General features: G+C 35.0%; 1 protein-coding gene across 5 annotated transcripts in view; it reads left to right on the top strand.

Moving 5' to 3' along the window:
- Col4a5 (collagen type IV alpha 5 chain) overlaps positions 1 to 20895 on the top strand; it is a 205850-nt gene that overhangs the window by 76732 nt on the left and 108223 nt on the right. For 4 of the 5 annotated variants that reach the window (XM_042690044.1, XM_042690043.1, XM_042690042.1 and 1 more), the window contains exons 2-4: positions 9335 to 9394; positions 16137 to 16226; positions 20631 to 20675. In XM_042690044.1, coding sequence (XP_042545978.1) covers positions 9335 to 9394; positions 16137 to 16226; positions 20631 to 20675 — 195 coding nt within the window. The remainder of the gene's footprint in view (positions 1 to 9334; positions 9395 to 16136; positions 16227 to 20630; positions 20676 to 20895) is intronic. The other variant, XM_042690045.1, reaches the window with a different exon arrangement.

The raw sequence follows: 20895 nt of genomic DNA, 5'->3' as shown, positions 1-20895 counted from the left end.
CAAATGGTGGGTGGTGTTTAGATGCCTTCTGTCAGACTAATAAAGATTCCTGCTCTTTCTACATTGCAATAATGTTATTTCTTTCATTTCTCAGTTTAATAATTCGAGTCTCTTATTTCTTTCCCTTCTTGAAGTATTAAGGTTTGATCTCAGGATCTCATACTCAGGCTGCTTGCCTGGCTGGTGTTATATCACTTGAGCCATGCCTTTATCCTGGCTTTTTACTGGTTATATTTTGGAGATAGAGTTTTGTAGACTTTTCTGCCTGAGCTAGCTTCAAATCATGATCCTCTTGATCTCAGCTTCCTGAATATCTGGGAATATAACAATGAGCCATCCCCACATGGCCTTCTTTTTTTTTGTGATGTGTTTGACATTTTGTTGACTTTTTCTAAGAAACCACTTTTGTTTTTGTTGACTATTTCTAGGTTTTTTTTTTTTAACTTTTCCATTTCAATAATTTTACTTCAATTCTTTATTATTGTCTTCTTTTTGCTTTTAGTTTTCTCTTCTTTTCTAATGTTTAAAAGGGTGCAATTCTGCCTCAATAAAATATAATAAAGAGGATTTTGTTTTGCTTAATTTTCTTCTATACTTTTTTTTTATGGATATTAGAAGCCTTTTAAACCAAGCTACATAATTTTCATCTTTCAAGACAGGCTCAATGAATTTTTCCTTTTAATCTTAATGCTTAGCATGATCCTTTTCCTTTTAGCTATTTTTTTTCTCATTCTTCCAATTTGAAATCCAGGTATTCAGTTTCTCTACAGTCTTTGTTAATATGCCCAGGCTCAAGGTAATTTGTCCTTTTTTAACTTTGATAACAGTTATTGGTTATCACTTCTTTTTATTTGGTGAATACTGCAGAATCACAGACAGTGAAAGCTTGTACCTACCTAGGGAAATCACATCACTCGTGTCTATTATTGTACTATTGAGAAAGTAGCCTAAAGTATAGTAATGACTTGGCCATTACCACCAAATGATGCAATAAACTCAGGGTGTATTTGTTATATATTAGGGCTTTTTCCATTACATTATCTTTTCTGATAATATTCCATTGTATTTTAGTTTTATTTCCAATTGTCCATTACAATGTTTTTAGTCTTAGAATGGAAGTTCCTTAAAGGCAGCATCCATACCTACACATTTTTGTGCAGCTTGTAGACATAATGATGTGCTTTTCACTTATTAGTCATCTAATCCATATTAATAGATAATGATTTTTTAAAGGTTGTTCTATTAGTCAAATATGTAATTGGTTCTAGTTCCTTGTGGGTGCCACTATTATATCTGTATAGAAAGTGGCATCTAGTGGTTGGTGTCTGTATTACATGGAACCGGCTTTTGGTTTGGAACCCCAAAATAGTAGAATCTTCCCCATAACATAGATGCAATACATAGCATAGACTTTATATTGAATTGAAGCAAATTTGTTTTTTTAATTATTATCTTTAAGTAGTTGTACAGAAGGTTTTCCATTCAAAATGAGTACAACTTGATAAATGTCACCCTTTTATCATTCTCCATCTCTCCAATCTCCACCCACCCCCTCAAGTTACCTAGTTACATTTTCACATATATATATTGAATTACAATTGTATTCGCTTACCTTTTTTTCTCCATTTGACTAGTCCTCTCCCCTGACTTCACCTGCCCCTGATACCACAAGTTAGTTGTTCAGAGGAGTTATACCATGGGAATTCTTCCCTGCATATACCATATGGTGATTAATAAGTTTGTATGTGTGTGTGTGTATATATATATATATATATATATATATATATATATACATAACTCTATATGTCAAACAAATTGATTTGTAATTTCAAAATATTTTAAGAAGTCTTCTTAAATTAACTTTATGTTATAAATATGCTCTCCAAGGACTATTGGAGTCACAATGATAGACACAAAAATAATTTTCTCAGTAAGGCAAAATTTACTTCTACAAAAGGGTGCACCACCAGCCAAAAATCTGGGAAGCAAGCACACAGAGCAAGCAGGCTGCTCTCCTATTTATCCCTAACATAGTAGGCTCTGCCCCTTTGCTCAGGCTGGTTTAGCTCAGGTTCACAATCTGCTCATGATTGGCTATTCTGAATAGGGTAAAACATATTTACCTAAGGTGACTTTGAAATAAAATTAACACTACACAAGTGGCTTCAAAATATACCCACACCCTCTGCTATTTCTTGAACAATCTGAGGTTTGGCTTCTAAGGTATGTCTTAACTCCATCTTGAAAAGAATCCAATTGAAGTTAAAATGTTATGTTTCAAACATCCTTCCTTATTCCAAAGCAGATCCTCTTTTCCTTAACAAAAGCCAAACCAACAGGTCAACGCAGGAACTTTATTTTTTATTTTTATTTTTTTTATTGTGAAAATACTGTACAGAGGGGTTACAATTACATGGGCAAGATAATGAGTACATTTCTTTTCAAGCATTGTAGCCTCCTCCTTTGTTTCCCCTTCCCATCCCTTCCCATCTTCCCCCCCCACACCCAATCCTCCCTGGCCCCCCCCTCACCAAAGTTGTAAATTTTATTTTCGACATAATGACTTGTACATCTCATTGTTGCAATGGGTCCACCTGTATCCCTATTTAAACGATTTGATTTTCCCCTTCTCCTCCACAAATTGTACCGACATCAAATACAGTGAAAGCAGGGGCTATATTGTGGGGGAGGGACATTCAAAGCAACAAAGAAATAATCTTATAAATGTGTTAGAAACAATCGCATCAAAGAAAAAAATCATTTGAATACATATCTTAGGGTTCATTTCCCTAACATCACCTTATCTGACCTTTTCTGCTTGACTCAGACATATACTAGATATTGCAAATAAGGGCAACCATGGGACCTATGTTTCTTTGGACCTGGCTTACTTCACTTAATATAATTTTTTCCAAGTCTTTCCATTTCCTAACAAATGAGGCAATGTTATTCTTTCTGAGGGAGGCATAGAATTCCGTTGTGTATATGTACCACATTTTCTTGATCCATTCATCTACTGAGGGGCATCTCTGTTGGTTCCATATCTTAGCTATAGTAAATAATGCTGCAATAAACATAGTTGTGCTGGTAGCTTTCATGTGGTCTTGTTTGTAAACATTTGGGTAAATGCCCAAAAGTGGGATTGCTGGGTCATAGGAGAGCTCTATGTGGAGTCTTTTGAGGAACCTCCATACTGCTTTCCCAAGTGGTTGAACAAGTTTACACTCCCACCAACAATGCAGTAGGGTCCCTTCTGTCCACATCCCCTCCAGCATCTGTTGTTATTAGAGTTCTTGATTTTAGCCATTCTAACTGGAGTGAGGTGGTATCTCAATGTTGTTTTGATTTGCATTTCTTTTATGGCTAGAGAGGTTGAGCTTCATGTGTCTATTGGCCATCCTTCTTTCCTCTTCAGAGAAGTTTCTCTTTAAGTCTTTAGCCCACTTATTTATTGGGCAGTTGTTTCTTTGAGGATTTGTTGTTGGGGGATTTAATTGTTTGAGTTCCAAGTATATTTTAGATATGAGACCCTTGTCTGTTATATGGCTAGTGAAGATCTTCTCCCAATCTGTGGGCTTTCTATTGATCTTGCTAGCTATGTCCTTTGCCAGGCAGAAGCTCTGCAACTTCATGCAATCCCATTTGTCCAACCTTTCTTTGATCTGTTTTGTTTCTGGGTCTCTATTAAGAAAATTTCAGTGCCAAGGAGACCTAGGGTTTCTCCTATTCCATTCTGTAATGTTTTCAGAGTGCCTGGTTTGACTCCAAGGTCTTTGATCCATTTGGAGTTGATTCTGGTGCAGGGTAATATATAAGATTCTAGCTTTAGTTTTCTACAAGTAGTTAACCAATTTTGTCATCACCATTTACTGAAGAGGCTGTCTTTCTTCCATTCTATTTTTTAGCTCCCTTATCAAAAGTTAGATGGCTATGGGTCTGTAGGTTCATTTCTGGGTTTTCAATTCTATTCCATTGATCCTGAGGTCTGTTCTTGTGCCAGTACCAAGCTGTTTTGATTACTATGGCTTTATAGTAGAGTTGGAAATTTGGTATTGATATTCCTCCAGCAGTGTTCTTTCTGTTGAGGAGCGTTTTTGTTATTCGGGGTCTTTTATTGTTCCATATGAATTTTTGGATTGCCTCTTCTATTTCCTTGAAGAATGAGTTTGGAATTTTGATAGGTATCGCATTGAATTTGTAGATAGCTTTGGGAAGTATTGCCATTTTCACGATGTTGATCTTTCCAATCCAGGAGCATGGGAGTTTTTGCCACTTTCTAAGTTCTGTTTTGATTTCCTTTTTCAAGTTTTTAAAGTTTTCATCATAGAGGTCCTTCACTTCTTTGGTTAAGTTAATTCCTAGGTATTTTATTTTTTTGTGGGGCTGTTACGAATGGAGTTGCTTTCCTAATGTCAGCCACACTTTTCTCATTGTTGGCATACAGAAAAGCCATTGATTTTTGAGGGTTAATTTTATACCCTGCTACTTTGCCAAAGTTTTAAATCAACTTGAGTAATTTGGGAGTGGAGTCTATGGGATTCTTTAAATACAAGATCATGTCGTCTGCAAAGAGGGAGAGTTTTACTTCTTCTGTCCCTATTTGGATCCCCTTTATGTCTGCATCTTGTCTTATTGCTGTAGCTAGGCATTCTAATACTAGATTGAAGAGAAGTGGAGAGAGTGGACATCCTTGTCTTGTTCCTGAGTTAAGAGGAAATGGCTTTAGTTTCTCACCATTAAGTATAATGCTGGCTGTAGGTTTGTCATATACAGCCTTTATTTTATTGAGGAATGTTCCATGGATTAATGCAGGAACTTTAAAGCAACACATTTTGATAGAAAATACAATTTTTCTCACAATCTTAACAAATAAAGAAATATCAAAAGAGACAAGCAGAAAAGGTCAGATAAGGTGATGTTAAGTGAAATGAACCCCAAGATAAGGACACAAGTGGTTTTTTCTTTCTTGCTATTGTTCCTAACATGTTTATAAGGTACCACATGATTTTTTGTTGCTTTGTATGTCCCTCCCCCCATGGTATAATCCCTGTTTTCACTGTATTTGATATTGGTACAATTTGGTTAGGGGAAGGGAAAAAACAAATTGTTTAAATAGGGATACAGATTGACCCATTGCAACAATGAGATGTACAAGACGCTATGTTGAAAAACAAACTTTGCAATTTAGGCAGGGATGGGGGGAGAGTATTTGTGGAGATGGGAGGGAAGTGATGGGGGGGAAACAAAGGAGGAGGCTACAATGCTTGATAAGAAATGTACTCATTACCTTGCTCATGTATTTGTAACCCCTCTGTACATTATTTTCACAATAAAAACAAATATGAAAAGATAAAATCAGTAATTTTAAAGAAAAATACTGGATAAAACTAATTGAAAAATGATATTCAAGACTATGAGATGGCCAGGCACTTGTGGCTCATGCCTGTAATCCTTGCTACTCAGGAGGCTGAGATCTGAGGATCGCAGTTCAAAACTCTCCCTGGGCAGGACTATCCTAAGACTCTTGTCTCCAATAAACTACTCAGAAAAACCTGGAAGGGGCCCCGTGGCTCAAATGGTATAGTGCTAGTCTTTTTTTTTTAATTGTGAAAATACTGTACATAGGGGTTACAATTACATGGGCAAGGTAATGAGTACATTTCTTATCAACATTGTTGTTGCCTCCTCCTTTGTTTCCCTTTCCCATCCCTTCCCATCACCGCCCCCCCTGCCAATGTTGTAAAGTTCGTTTTTCGACATAAGTGTCTTGTACATCTCATTGTTGCAAGGAGTCCACTTGTATCCCTGTTTAAACAATCTGTTTTTTCCCTTCCTCTCCACAAAGTATACCAACATCAGATACAGTGAAAACAGGGATTATACCGTGGGGGAGGGGCATACAAAGCAACAAAGGAATTATCTTATAGATATGTTAGAAACAATTGAAACAAAGAAAAAAAAACATTTGAATCCTTATCTTGGGGTTCATTTCACCTAACATCAACTTATCTGACCATTTCTGCTTGTCTCAGGCATATACTAGTTATTGCAAATAAGAGAAACCATGGGACCTGTGTTTCTTTGAGCCCGGCTTACTTCACTTAATATAATTTTTTCCAAGTTTTTCCATTTCCTAACAAATGGGGCAATGTCATTCTTTCCCATGGAGGCATAGAATTCCATTGTGTATATATACCACATTTTCTTGATCCATTCAACTACTAACAGGCATCTGGGTTGGTTCCATATCTTAGCTATGGTAAATAATGCTACAATAAACGTAGTCGTGCTGGTAGCTTTTGTATGGTCTTGTTTGTGATCATTTGGGTAAATGCCCAAAAGTGGGATTGCTGGGTCATAGGAGAGCTCTATGTGGAGTCTTTTGAGGAACCTCTATACTACTTTCCAAACTGGTTTTACAAGTTCACATTCACACCAACAATGCAGTAGGGTTCCCTTCTGTACACATCCCCTTCAGCATCTGTTGTTATCGGAGTTCTTAATTATAGGCATTCTAACTGGGATGAAGTGGTATCTCAATGTTGTTTTGATTTGCATTTCTTTTATAGCTAGGGAGGTTTAACATTTCTTCATGTGTCTATTGGCCATCCTTCTTTCCTCTTCAGAGAAGTTTCTCTTTAAGGGAGCTAAAAAAAATAGAATGGAAAAAAGACAGCCTCTTCAGTAAATGGTGCTGGCAAAATTGGTTAACTACCTGTAGAAAACTAAAGCTAGATCTTTATATCACCCTGCACCAGAATCAACTCCAAATGGATCAAAGACCTTGGAGTCAAAGCAGGCACTCTGAAAACATTACAGAATGGAATAGGAGAAACCCTAGGTCTCCTTGGCACTGAAATTTTCTTAATAGAGACCCAGAAACAAAACAGATCAAAGAAAGGTTGGACAAATGGGATTGCATGAAGTTGCAGAGCTTCTGCCTGGCAAAGGACATAGCTAGCAAGATCAATAGAAAGCCCACAGATTGGGAGAAGATCTTCACTAGCCATATAACAGACAAGGGTCTCATATCTAAAATATACTTGGAACTTAAACAATTAAATCCCCCAACAACAAATCCTCAAAGAAACAACTGACCAATAAATAAGTGGGCTAAAGACTAGTCTTGAGAAAAAAAGTTCAGAAACGGAGCCCAGGCCCTAGGACCTCCCCCCAAAGAAAAGAATGTCAAATATCTTGTTTGTTTATAAACTTTATTGAGTTAACTAGTATTGTTGGATATTGGGAAGGAATAATGAAAATCTACATCATTTTTATTTGTTTTTTAAATTATTGAAAATTGACATCATTTTTATTTGTTTTTTAAATTATTATTTTTAAATAGTTATACAGTGTTTCAATTCAAAATGTTAGTAAATGAGTACCATAGTATTGAAATTCTACTAGATGTTATACTCTCAGGATCTTTAATTTATATTTAAAGAAGACCTCTCAATGATTGCTGAAAATAGAAAATAAACCATAATTCTACTCAAAACCTGATCCACATATATTCACAAAGAAAATGCTGGCATACCTCATAAAGGCCAATGTTATTTTTACAATGATAGGCATTTTGTATCAGATTTATACTTTGTCCCTTAATTATGCAACTATTAAATGCGTTGTTCAATGATGATAATATGCACAATATCCTGTGAGTTTGTGAATCAGCACCTTCTTGTGAATCAGCAGTATCTAAATTTAGTAAATTCAGGGGTTGAAGGCATAGTATAGGTGGTAGAGCACCAGCCGGTGAACAAAAGCATCAGATAACTAATTTGAGCCCCAATTCAAGACAAAAAATTGATAAAAATCACAGTTTGAAATCAAGAATTTATCTTTGCACAAAACAATATTATGTATTTTAAGTTAGCCCCTGTTTCTGGCACATTATAATGTATATGAGTTCATCCTTCCCATTGTTGAGCAAAGATTTACTGGTTATATTTCATTATATATGTGCCTGGCCTACCAAAATCAGAGTACATAACCTAACAATTGTGTATAATAAATAAGGAGTATGTAACACGATTTTACTTGGAAATGTCAGCGGTACAGGAATAACCATTTTCAACTTTATGAGACTCAGCCACCATAAAGCCATTGCTTGCTTCTTTTTTTGCCAGTCCTGGAGGCCCTGGGTACTGTCCCTGAGCTTCTTTTGCTCAAGGCCAGCACTCTACCACTTGAGCCACAGCACCACTTCCAGCTTTTTCTGTTTATGTGGTACCGAGGAATCAAACCCAGGGCTTCAGGCATACTAGGCAAGTACTCTACCACTAAGCCACATTCCCAGCCTGTGGCTTCTTTTTATAATGAGGAAAAGATGTTTCATCATTAGAGCAGCTTCTTGTTTTAGTTGAATTGTTTAATTAGTATTCACAAAGGTATCTGGTAGTGACTGCAGAAAGGATCACATGGACAGTTGTACTCCAGTTATGGGAGCTCAAGGCCAAACACTGATGAACATTATTTGATATTTTATATTACTTAGGGTTCTTAGTAAATAGGTCTGATTATTTGTTTGAGAAAATGTACCATTTTCTTGCGCATAAATGCTAAGCTATCTACATATGTTGTACTAATTGCTATTTGTTTTTGAAAGCATTTCAGCTTTATACTAGAGTAAAGGAGAGATTTAGATGGCAGAAGTCATATACTATCTCATCTCTACAGATTTTTATTTTAGATTTACCTCTATACATTTTTTTCTGCCTCCCAAAATCTCACTTTCTAGTGTTTAATTTGATAGCAGTGGTTATTTAGAATTTGTAGTCTGGGGAGCAATATTTGTGGTTTGGATATTTAGAAATTTAGCTAATATTAATGATGTAGAAGTAGGTATAAAGAAAAGAAAGGTATTATGTGTTTTACATTGCATGGATGCCCATGAATGTAGAGAAGCAAGTGATAGCCATCCATTGCCAAATCATTGTTAATATAGATTAAGAGGTGATTTATTAAAAGCAATAGTAGAAAAAATAACAGAAAGAAGTGAGTTTCTAGAGTTTGTATGGTAGTAAATCGTATCAATAAAGAAGTTGTAAGGAGTGTCTTTTCATTTTTAACATCTTCAAATATATTTCTCAATTTCAAATTATAAAAATTACATTTATTGCATATATATAAAGCAAAGGTAGCTATCATTTTTTGTTTGTATGTATATAAAGTATATAAAAGTATATATGCTATATATACTATATATATATATATATATAATTTCAAATATTTTTTCTGGTATTTGTTCTATAAGTTTGGATTTCTGAATTAGGTTGAGTCTAGCTTTGAAATTTGTATTTAAATGATTTCCTCCTCTTTCTGTTGTTTATAGGCTTGCTATGGGTGTTCTCCTGGATCAAAGTGTGCCTGTAGTGGTGTTAAAGGGGAAAAGGTAAGATATGGCAAGGGACCTTGCAACTAAGTAAAAACAATAAAATATTGTTTAAAATATATATTTTTTAAATACAGTGCTACTTTTTGTCAGCACATAAGTAAATAAAATTAGAGAACTTATAAAGATTAGGCTATATCTCAGTGATCATAAATCCTTTTATGTTAAAGGCCATACAGTAAATATGTTAAGGTTTATGATACAACATGTCAAATTTTCTTTTTTCCTTTTATTTTCTGTCGTGGTGCTGGGGATGGATTCTCTTATCCAGGGTTTTGCTAAATCTGTTCAATCACTCTATTACTGAGCTCTACTCCCAACTCTCCTTTGTTTATGTTTTCTCTTTACTTCTTGTGATTGAACTCAGGGCCTCATGTTTTACTAGGCAGCTACTCTGCCATTTGATCTATCTTTCCTTAAAAAACACACACACACATAAAAACCAAACCTAACAGTCTTTTAAAGGTGACCAAAACATCTTAGCTCTTGTGCCACACAAACTAAGTCTCTGACTTTATCTGGCCTGGAAGTTCTTATCTACCTTCTTCAAGTCACTGACTTAATAGGCAAAAAGAATGAGAAAAAATGCTTACAATGGAAGTTACACATTTACCAAGCAACTAGTATATACTGAATACTATACTAGGCATTTTCACCTATTTTTATCTAGTCCATGTAAGTTAATGACAGGTAATACCTAGTTTTATCTGACTTTTCTCACAGTACCACCTCCAAATGTATAGATAGGATGATTGTGAAGTGAGTAGTAGTGAAGGTTAAATAGCCTGAACTTAGCCAGTCACAGTACATGGTGATTGACAAACAAATTAAAACATTAAAGAGGAATAGTGAATTGTAACCTAAAGAGACTTATACTAGAAGATAAGATTATATTCTATTCTTGACTCTTTGGAGCTCAATATTTTTAGATAAATATTTATTTTATTTAAATGAATAAATATTTGAATGAGTAGATATATATATATATATATATATATATATATGTATATAAGATTGGGGTAATATCTCATCCCACTTAAGAACATAGACGATCTATTACCATGTTAACATACTTTGAAGTCATAGAGCAAAGAAACCTGTTTGCTTATTCCCAAGCCTTGTCTGACCATCTAACCCACTATCCCCATAACAAAATGCTTATTAATATTAATTGAATAGTTTTCTAAAGAATACTTGTGTGAGTAATGTGAGTTTGAAGGAGTAGTTTTGCAAGAATGGTGCTTTCTATAATAGCAAAAAGGCTACAAGGGATCCATCTCAGGTAATAGTGGGGTTACTTTTATCTGATTAACTCATCTAGAGATTAGAATTAAACACTGAACAAATATAGAAGCTATTTGATAATATTAGAAAATTAGCAAAGGAAGAAAATAGAAAGTTTCTATTCTTAATAGAAAAGAAGTATATGGGGTGAATTTGCATATGTATTTTTTCCTGAATTACTCAGTCTGCATGAAAGAGGATGGCTAAATCCCTGACAAGAAGCCAGTCATACTGGCTTCAGAAGCCAAGGGAAAGACTTAGGGACACCAGAATAGCTGGAAAATAAGAGAGAATTTGCTGGGGCATAGGAAGAAACAGAAGAGAGCCTAAAAATACACTTGAATAGTCAACCCAATTTTTAAATTTTTATACGTATAGTGGATTATTCATATAACACAGAAGAAAAATATAACCAAAAGCCTAGAATGACTGCATATGGATTGAAGGGAAAATTTTAAGCCTGAGTTCAACTGATTAAGTTTTTACAACAGAACTTCAGAAAGATTTAGACAAAGATAAGAAAATCTAAGACTTTTGAGTATTACCTACAACAAGGCCGTGGCATGCAATTAAAACTAACCAATTGGACTGGAAGTATGGTTCATATGACAGAGTATCTGTCTATGTGGTACATAAATTGCCCACTAAATGTATCCTATCATTAAGAAAAGGATTAATAGATGAAAATAAAATCTGAAATAATATAGATGTTAGATTTTGAAAGAAATCCTAAATGCTTATGTATATATAAAACTGTTGATTTAAAAAATATAGATGTTGATTTAAAAGAAAAAAACAAAGGAGGAGGCAACAGTGCTTGATAAGAAATGTGCTCATTACCTTGTGCACGTAACTGTAACCCCTTTGTACAGTATTTTCACAATAAAAAGCTTATATAAAAAAAGAAAATCCACTCATAATAAATAAACAGGTAAGGAGTAATAACAGATCATTGGAACCTACACATATAAAGGATATCGAGATGTGAAAAGCAAAGTAGAAAAAAAAAACCATTCATCAAATAGATGTCACAGCAGAACTGAGATAACAAAAGAAAGGGTCCAAGCCTGGCGCTGGTGGCTCACACCTATAATGCTAGCTACTCAGGAGGCTGAGATCTGAGGATCGCGTTTCAAAGCCAGCCCATGCAGCAAAGTCCATGAGACTCTTATCTCCAATAAACCACTGGAAAACCGGAAGAGGCTCTGTGGCTGAAGTGGTAGAGCATTCACCTTGAGCTGAAGAGTGCAGGGACAGCACCCAGGCTCATAGTTCAAGCCCCACGACCGACCAAAACAAAAACAAAAACAGAAGAAAGGGTCAGCAAACTTGAAGATTTACGGCAAAAACCAAAACAGAAGGAAGGGTCAGCAAACTTGAAGATTTACGTAATAAGAAATTATCTAAGCTGAGGAACACAGTAGGCTTCTTTAATGCGTAGGGTCTCAGTGACTTGTGTGAAAATATCAAGAAATCTAAAATAGGGCTGGTTGCCAGTGACTCATGCCTGTAATCCTAGCTACTCAGGAGGCTGAGATCTGAAAATCACTGTTTGAAGCCAGCTCAGTCAAAAAGTTCCATGAGACTCTCATTTCCAATTAACTAGCAAACAGCCAGAGGTTGAGCTATGTTTCAAGTGGTAGAGTGCCAGCATTGAGCAAAAGAGCTCAGGGAAAGGGCTCAGGCTCTGAGTTCAAACCCTATTACTAGTGCACATGCATGCACACATATGCACACACAGACACACACAAAGAAGTCTGAAATGGATGTAAATAGGCTCAACTTATAAGGAATCTAAACAAGAAAGAAAAACCGAGTTAAAAGAATAAACAATAATTGGGCAGTAATCCTCATTAGAAAGCATGTGTCAATATAAAAATATAACTAGATATTGAAGTCTCTTAGTGTAAATATTTTGTGGAATGAAAACATACTTCAAAAATAATGGCAAGTTTATATTTTGTAATAATAAGAATGTAGGGAATTGTTAATGGGCATAACCACAGTAAAAGAAATAGAAATATCTTCAGGCTAAAGGGAAATATCAATAAAGGGTGGATTTGCAGGAAGGAATGATAAGTAGAACCAAAGTATATGTGACTAAATATAAAAGACTATGTATTTTTCTCTTATTTAACACAAAACACTGCTTTGTGTGTGTGTGTGTGTGTGTGTGTGTGTGTGTGTGTGTGTATGTGTTTTGTCAGTCGTGGGGGCTAAACTCTGCACCTGGGTGCTGTCCCTCAGCTCTTCTGCTCAAGGATAGCACTCTACCACTTGAGCCACAGCACCACTTCTGGCTTTTTCTGCTTATGTGGTGCTGAAGAATCGAACCCAGGGCTTCATGCATGCAAGGCAAGCACTGAGCCACATTCCCAGCCCCCATAAAACAATGTTTAAAACAAAGGAACAGTATTCCAAAATATGTGAAGCTAAAAATCTCATAGCATTGTAGGGATAGACAAATTCATAATCATAGATTATAATACTCCAATCTTACTGGGTTCTGGTGGCTCATTCCTGTAATCCTAACTACTCAGGAGTCTGAGATCTGAAGATCATGGTTCAAAGCCAGCCTGGGCAAGAAAGTCTGTTAGAGTTTTATCTCCAATTAACCATCAGAAAACCAGAAGTAGTGCTGTGACTGAATGTGGTAGAGGGCTAGCCTTGAGTGAAAAAGCTCAGGGACAACACTCATGCCCTGAGGTCAAGCCCCATGAGTGACAATAAAAAAAGTATAGATAGATAGATAGATAGATAGGCAGACAGACAGACAGACAGACAGACAGACAGACAGACAGACAGACAGACAGACAGACAGACAGATAGATAGATAGATAGATAGATAGATAGATAGATAGATAGATAGATAGATAGATAGAATAAAAAACTCTAATCTTAGTCATTTGTAGAACTGGTAGAACTGGTTTAAAAAAGGTAAACAAAGACCCATGTGATTTGAATCACAATTAGCAGCCTATACCTTATCAACATATAAAAAAGCCCAGGTACAACAACTACAAAATTTTAAGACCACATGTAATTTTTATCAGATAGACTATTCGATGGGACACCATATTAGTTTCTGTAAATACCAAAATTTGAAAACTTTAAATTACACAATGGGGTAAATAAGGAAGTAATAATAATAGCAATAATAATGTTAAAAATAAGAAGAAGAAGAAGCATAGAAAACCCCCAGCTATATGGAAATTAGAAAACACCAGTTTAAATAACTGATGAGGGCTGGGAAGATGGCTCAGTGGTAGAGTGCTTGGGTTGCATGCATGAGACTCTGGGTTCGATTCCTCAGCACCAGATAAGCAGAAAAGGCCAGAAGTGGTGCTGTGGCTCAAGTGGTAGAGCACTAGCCTTGAGTTGAAGAGCTGAGGGATAGCACCCAGACTTCAGGCCCCATGACCAACAAAAATACATAAATAAATAAACGTTGAAAAAAATTAGTAAAGAAAAATTAGAAAATCTTCTAGTTGTATATTATTCAAAAGCAGCAGTTAAGAATGATGTGAACTGAGGCTTTAACACCTTTAAAGTTTTATGTTCTAAATGAGGAAAGAAAGATTGAAATTGGTGATTGAACTTTGCCATTTAAAACACTAGAAAAGGACAAGAAAAGTAAATTTCAATAAAGATGAAGGAAATAAAGATAAATATATACATATATATCAACTGGCAAAAACAATATAAAAACAAGCGCAGCCATAACTCTGATTGATAAATTTATATCATGACTAATGATAAAATAAGGAAAAATCACAATATACTTAATTAGGAATTATCCTAAAGTCATTAAAATAGCAATGAGAAACTTTTGAATAAACTTATTATAACATATTTGATAACTTAGTTTAAATGGACAAATTTGTTAAGAAATATATATCCATATATATATACACTACCAAACCCCAAATTTTTTAAAGAGAAATATAATTAAATAAGCAAAATATTAATACCTTTGTACCTTCTAAAGATGCTGATTTATCAATCTTTCCCACAAAATTTCCAGTTTTAGAAGGCTTGACTGATGAATTTTGTAAAAAATTAATATAAGAGATTGTATCAATCTTTCACAAACTTTCAGAAAATAGATTGGGAATTCCCCCCAACTAATTTTATGTAACCATCATAGCCAAGATACCAAAACCAGACAAAGAAAAATATTACAAAACCAGAAAATTGTAGTCCATATCCTTCATGATCATAAATGCTAAAATTCTTTGCTTTTTAGCAAATTACAGCCAGTGACACATAAAGATGATAATACATTATGACCAAGTGGGATTTATACCAGGAATTCATGTTCAGTTTAACATTTGAAAGTCAAATTTTTGTTCGCTATATTAAAAAGCTAAAAGTGTATTGAAACATTAATAAGCCTACCTTCTAGTGATCTCAACAGAAAAAGAAAATGCACTTTACAAAGTTCAGTATCCATTCCTGATAAAAACTTTCCACATCATTGAAGTGATTAAAGATTTCTTTAACCTTAAAGGGCATCTACCAAACCCTACAACTAAAATGATATTCAATGGGGAAAGACATGAATTCTTTTCTCTGCAGAAACATGAGTAATACAATACAAAATGTCAGAACGAACTCCTTCAGAATTCTGGAAAAACAACTCAAGATTTAGAGACACCAAGAAAATGTTGGATCCTTTTAATGTGTTTCAAAAACATAAATGTAAAGATGGGCACAGTATAGTTAAATCTTTAATTAGCTAATGAATTTGCATTTGGGATAGACTTCCACCTCTTCTCTATGACAAATCTGAGTGGCTTCTTCTACTTTATAAAAAAAATTCTCATGGATTCCTTTTTACCCATCTTCTTCCTTGCCTCTTAAAACTTTTACTTTAAATGTTACATATCTGATTTCCTGGCCTTATTGACATCTTTCCTGTTAAACTTTATGCTAACATGTTTAACTCACTTCATTTCTGATATACTTTTTTGTTGTTTTTGGCCACGTGGCTTGAACTCAGGACCTGGTCACTGTCGCTGAGCTCTTTTGCTCAAGGGTAGCACTCTACCATGTGGAGCCATAGCTGCACTTTTGGTTTTCTGGTAGTTAATTGGAGATAAGAGTCTCACAGACTTCCCTGCCCCTGCTGGCTTTGAACCATGATCCTCAGATCTCAGGCTTCTGAGTAGCTACCATTACAGGTGTGAGCCACCAGTGCCAGGCACTAATATACTTTTTCACTTTGCAAGAAACCAAGAAGGTATAGTGTGAAATCAGCAAGTTTATATATCATTCAGAATGATTTATGTTTTACTTCTTATGTATTAAAAGTTTCTCCATATTACATTCATATACAATGAATTTGATATCATTAATTTAGTTTTATCTGGACAATCATTTGATCTTTTTGATTCTCAGCCAAAATTGTGCCGAAAATTCACCAGTAACCTTACTTTTTATTCTTATTTGATTACAGGGAGAACAAGGATATCCAGGTGTAAGAGGCCATCCAGGTTTACCTGGATTTCCAGGTCCAGAAGGGCCTCCTGGACATCAGGGACAAAAGGTATATTTCCCATCTGAAACACCAGAGTAATTAAGCCACCTTAAATGTGAGACTAGGTATCAAATTAACTAAAAAGTTACTAAATTATAGTGAGAATCTGTTTAAATCAAATAATGGAACAGTAGATTTTCTTGATTTTTATTCTTAATTGAATATCACCACCTCATTCAGATTTTCATTGATTTTTTTTTCTTAATTGAATATTACAACCACATTTAGATTCTTTTGGAAGATGCTATTAATTATATGTTGTTACCGGGATCCTCAGCAAAAGTCAATTCCTATTGAGAACTCTGTTATGCTGGACAGAGCAGAGCTATTAGGTGTTGGAGCAGCTGATTAAGACAGCAAGACAAAATGAAAGAAGCAGTCAAGCCTTTACCCATTTACCTCAGTATCATGAGAAGGAAGTTAAACTGGAGAAAGTGCTGACTCTCCCATTATTCTATTTTTTCTGTATGGCACACCACCAAAGATGGTCAGATGGATCTACACAGAAGTTGGGAATCATTTTGGTTGGGATAGTTCAAAATCAAGAACTCCTGAAATGGTGTTCACCTAGAGGCAGGGTGGGAGAAGTGCTAGAGCTGGGAAAGTACTGAGGGTGCCAAGAATCTCTTCAGGTTTCTTGCACCTTCCATAGAGAAGTCTCCACCAAAACCTTGTATGTATAAAGAGGCCTACCTGCAGAACAGTACAACCAGCCAGGAGAGCCTGAGTCTTTTTCACTGCACCTCCTTCCAAAGACTATAGTACATTGAATGTGTGCCAATTTTGGTGTGGGAAGAACAGTTGTCTTTCATGTTGCCTATCAGAAGGTCTTAGGATGGGCTTTAAAATCACACATAGTGGTTAGACCAGAGTCAGTCTTCTTAATTCCACTTCTTGATTTTCTAGGACCTGAGTAAAAATCATAAGGTACCCATTCATGGAATGAGTTGTACTTTAAAGAGCTATGTCAGAAACCAAGCATTTAGTTTGAGATTGTAGCATATTATGGTTCTGATCAGTATTACTGCGTTTGCAGGTGATTAAGTATGCCAAGACTGGACATAACCACAAGCTGTAACTGTTGCCAAGCTAAGAAATGATGTCCCCCAAAGCCCACTGAAACTAATTTGGAGAGCCAAAAAGAGTTGTTCTTGAGTCTTATGGTGGGCTGTTCTACTTTGCCAGTGTTAATGTTCTAGGGGCAACATGAAGTATTGATAATCACTGAGACCTCCCTTGGTCAGCCAGAAGTTGAGAAGTCCCAAAACGGAAGTCATTAATATCTTCAACAAGTGTCAAGGATGGGTGGAATGCTCCTTTTCTAACTAAATAATTAACAGTGGAAAATTTGCCTAGAGCATATGCATGAGTAAAGTGTATGTAAGGCTATCTGAAAATTCTCTTGAGTAGTATCTCTTTATTTTTGAAGTTCCTATCTTACTCCATGTAATCTGATATGTTTGAATGGAGGAATTCATTTGAAGATTTTGGAATCTTTATCAATGTTTCACATATGCAAATTTCCTATAGGGATGTTGAAGGTCTAGTTTTGACAAAAGGAATAATTCTCCAGTGGGGATATACATTGTTCTGGGAATATCAGCTAGAATTCCCTCCTTGTGGGTACAATTTTTGTGGGGAATTGGAAATTCTATTTAATGTGGCAAAGGCTGCTACTATCAGGGCCAAACTTTATCCCAGTGTTTTAGGTGCTTCCATTTGGGACAGAAATTATTTGAAATCTGAGAAGATATTTTTTCCTGTGGTGTCCAACTGTACTTATTGGAACAAATCAGTTCCAGAGTAACAAGACTAGAGTACATGGGGTACTAAATTTGTCCATTTTTAGAAAAATGCCCATTTGTAGCATTCAATAGCACAACAGTCAGAGATTTACCTGCAGCTTTAGGCAGTGCATAGCACAGCTAGGAGTTTTGACACTTTCAGAATGGTGGTGACTCCCTGGGATAGTCATATCTATGAATTTTACAAGGTGGAATTTATACAAACTATTCTAGAGGAGAAAAGGAGGGAGGTTAAATTCAACCACCACACCACAGAGTAAGCCTTATGTTCTGGTTCTGTCAGTTTGGGGTATGATATCCATTGACATTAATGTGTGTGGTCTGTCTTGGACCTAGAGCAAAGATACAATTTTTATGTGCATGTTAAAGTAATGAATGAGAGCAGGTAATAATGAGATAAATTTTATCTTTTAATTTTTAGTGGCTTTTGGATCTGCATAAAAGGCTAGTACTGTACACTCCCCCCCTCAATTTTATTATTTTTTATGATGGTGGTATAATGAGTCATTAAAGTGTTTAGAAGATCAACTTAATAGGTAGCCCTCCCAATAAAGGAGGATAGTTAATTTACATTTAGGAATATTTTTAACATTTAATCATATCACAGTTTAGGTGTTGAGAGAATACTCCCCGTGGTTTTGAAGAGGTAGTTTTATCAGATTCAATAGCAGATAGGACCTGTGCTAAATTTTCTGAGTAGAACTTGAGCACTAAAGAAATAGCAAGACTCTAAATGACAACATGGAGTTTTGGTGCATAGGCCACTCCACTGATTTTCATATAACACAAGAATAAAAATGCAGAATGATTCTTGTGTACCCAGGAGTGAAATAGAAGAGTGAAGAAATCTGAAGCAGTCAATTTGATGGTGTTGAGCTCTAAGCAGCGATCCACACAGATTACTGGCCTGGGACATTGCAGTGAATTTCAACTTCAACTGCACAGTCTCGCCTCTGAAGACACTAGAGCTATTTAAACATTTCCAAAACTTAAGCCTGGTCTTGTGAGAGTGAAATGAGTACTCAAACAGACTGAGATTAAATTTCTGTTATGTTATGGAAATGGGTGCTTGGGAATAGAAATTAAGTAGAACCCAAGGAAAACTAATACTTCTTACCTTTGAGTTTATTTGGAACCAGTATTTCAGTTTTTTGCATACCATGCATCTTGAGAGATAACAGTTTCAATATTAATATTTATCATTAGTTTCATGTGTACTTACTGAATTGTTATTGGATTAAAATTTATTATCATTGATTAGTTGTACAAGAGGTTTTCATTTTGACATGTCCATATATGCATATAATACACGTTGACTAGATTCACCCTCATACTTTCCCTCTTTTCCTAAACCAATCTCATTAAGCTTCATTGTTCAATTTTTAAACATATACATAAAATATTTTGAACATGTTTCTAACTTACTGGCTATAATTTTCTTTTAAATATCTATTGTTTTGTAGGCATATAATCATGTCACTTGTGAATAAGGATAGTTTTACCTCATACTTTTATAACTTTTTTCTGTTATGGAAAGAGATCCTTAAAATATATCAGAGTATCATAGGAAGAACAATGGCTTCCTCACCTGAAATATCCATATCCTTATTCCCAGAACCTGTGAATATGTTGGTTTACATGAAGCAGAATGTGGTTTCCTTTATTCAAATTTTTAAAAGAAAATACTTAATAAAAACTCACTAAGACTCTAAATTCTTAGCAAAGAAGTTATGATAAAAATTGATTAATACACAGATGCATAGCCTCTTCAGCATGGAGTAGACAATAAGCTAGAAAGTTTCTCAGTTCTTAATCTCTGCTAGTAGAAAGTACCTTATGAAACAAACCAAAAATTTAGAAAAGCAAATTCAACAATGTATATATTTGGGCACAGATGAAATACTATTACCATTTTGGCAAGCTGAATGACATACTGTGAAATTGCCCATTTTTTTTTTGCTCTTATTTGGTTTGTGCATAAATGATTTAGGCAATATCTCAACCATTATCTCATGTTTTTTTTCCCTTTTTTGTCTGTTGTTCAGCTTGAACTCAGAGCCTGGCACTGTCCCTGAGTCACATTGTGCTCAAGGCTAGACCTCTACCACTTGAGCCACAGCACCATTTCCAGTTTTTGAGTGGTTAACTGGAGATAAGAATCTCATAGGAACTTTTTTCCCCGGGCTGGCTTTGAACTGTGATCCTCAGCTCTCAGCCTCCTGAGTAGTAGGATTACAGGAATGAGTCACAGGCTACAGGATCATGTCCATTTTTTAATTTTATTTTATTGTAAAGATGCTGTACAAAGGGGTTACAGTTACATGAGTAAGGCAATGAGTACATGTTTTTTATATGATTCATAATTAACTTTATAAGTATAGTTTTTTTTTTTTACATTCAGTAGTTTCCTTCTCAGAAAATAAAGGCTTTTCTTATTTTGGTCATATAATTTATCTCTGTGTTTTTAATAAATATTTCTTTCTTAGTTATGTATCTTTATCAATAAAATTCACAAAATTTTACAAAACTTGATTTTTTATTATAGAAATTTAGCTATTAGAGGGTTCTTTTTGAATGAAAAGCTCACTAAACATATTGTATTTTTCAGGGTGATGATGGAATTCCAGGGCCACCAGGACCAAAAGGAATCAGAGTAAGAAATAGTCACTGTACAGCAAATTTTGTTGATGGAAACAGATAAAGAAACAAATGAAGAAATATGAAACACCAGAAAATACCTGTATTGAAATATAGAAAAATATTATTTAAAAAGTTTAAGAATTGGTATATGTCTACAATTAACTTTAATATTTTAATAAACTTGCTTATATATACCTAGATAGGATTTTAAAATTGTTTATGGTTAGCATATA

The sequence above is a fragment of the Dipodomys spectabilis genome, unplaced genomic scaffold, assembly GCF_019054845.1.
Source record: "Dipodomys spectabilis isolate Male_0828 unplaced genomic scaffold, ASM1905484v1 ptg000132l, whole genome shotgun sequence".
Classification (NCBI taxonomy): domain Eukaryota; kingdom Metazoa; phylum Chordata; class Mammalia; order Rodentia; family Heteromyidae; genus Dipodomys; species Dipodomys spectabilis.
The sequence above is the reverse complement of the archived record's forward strand: the minus strand, read 5'-3'. Positions and strand labels throughout refer to the sequence as shown.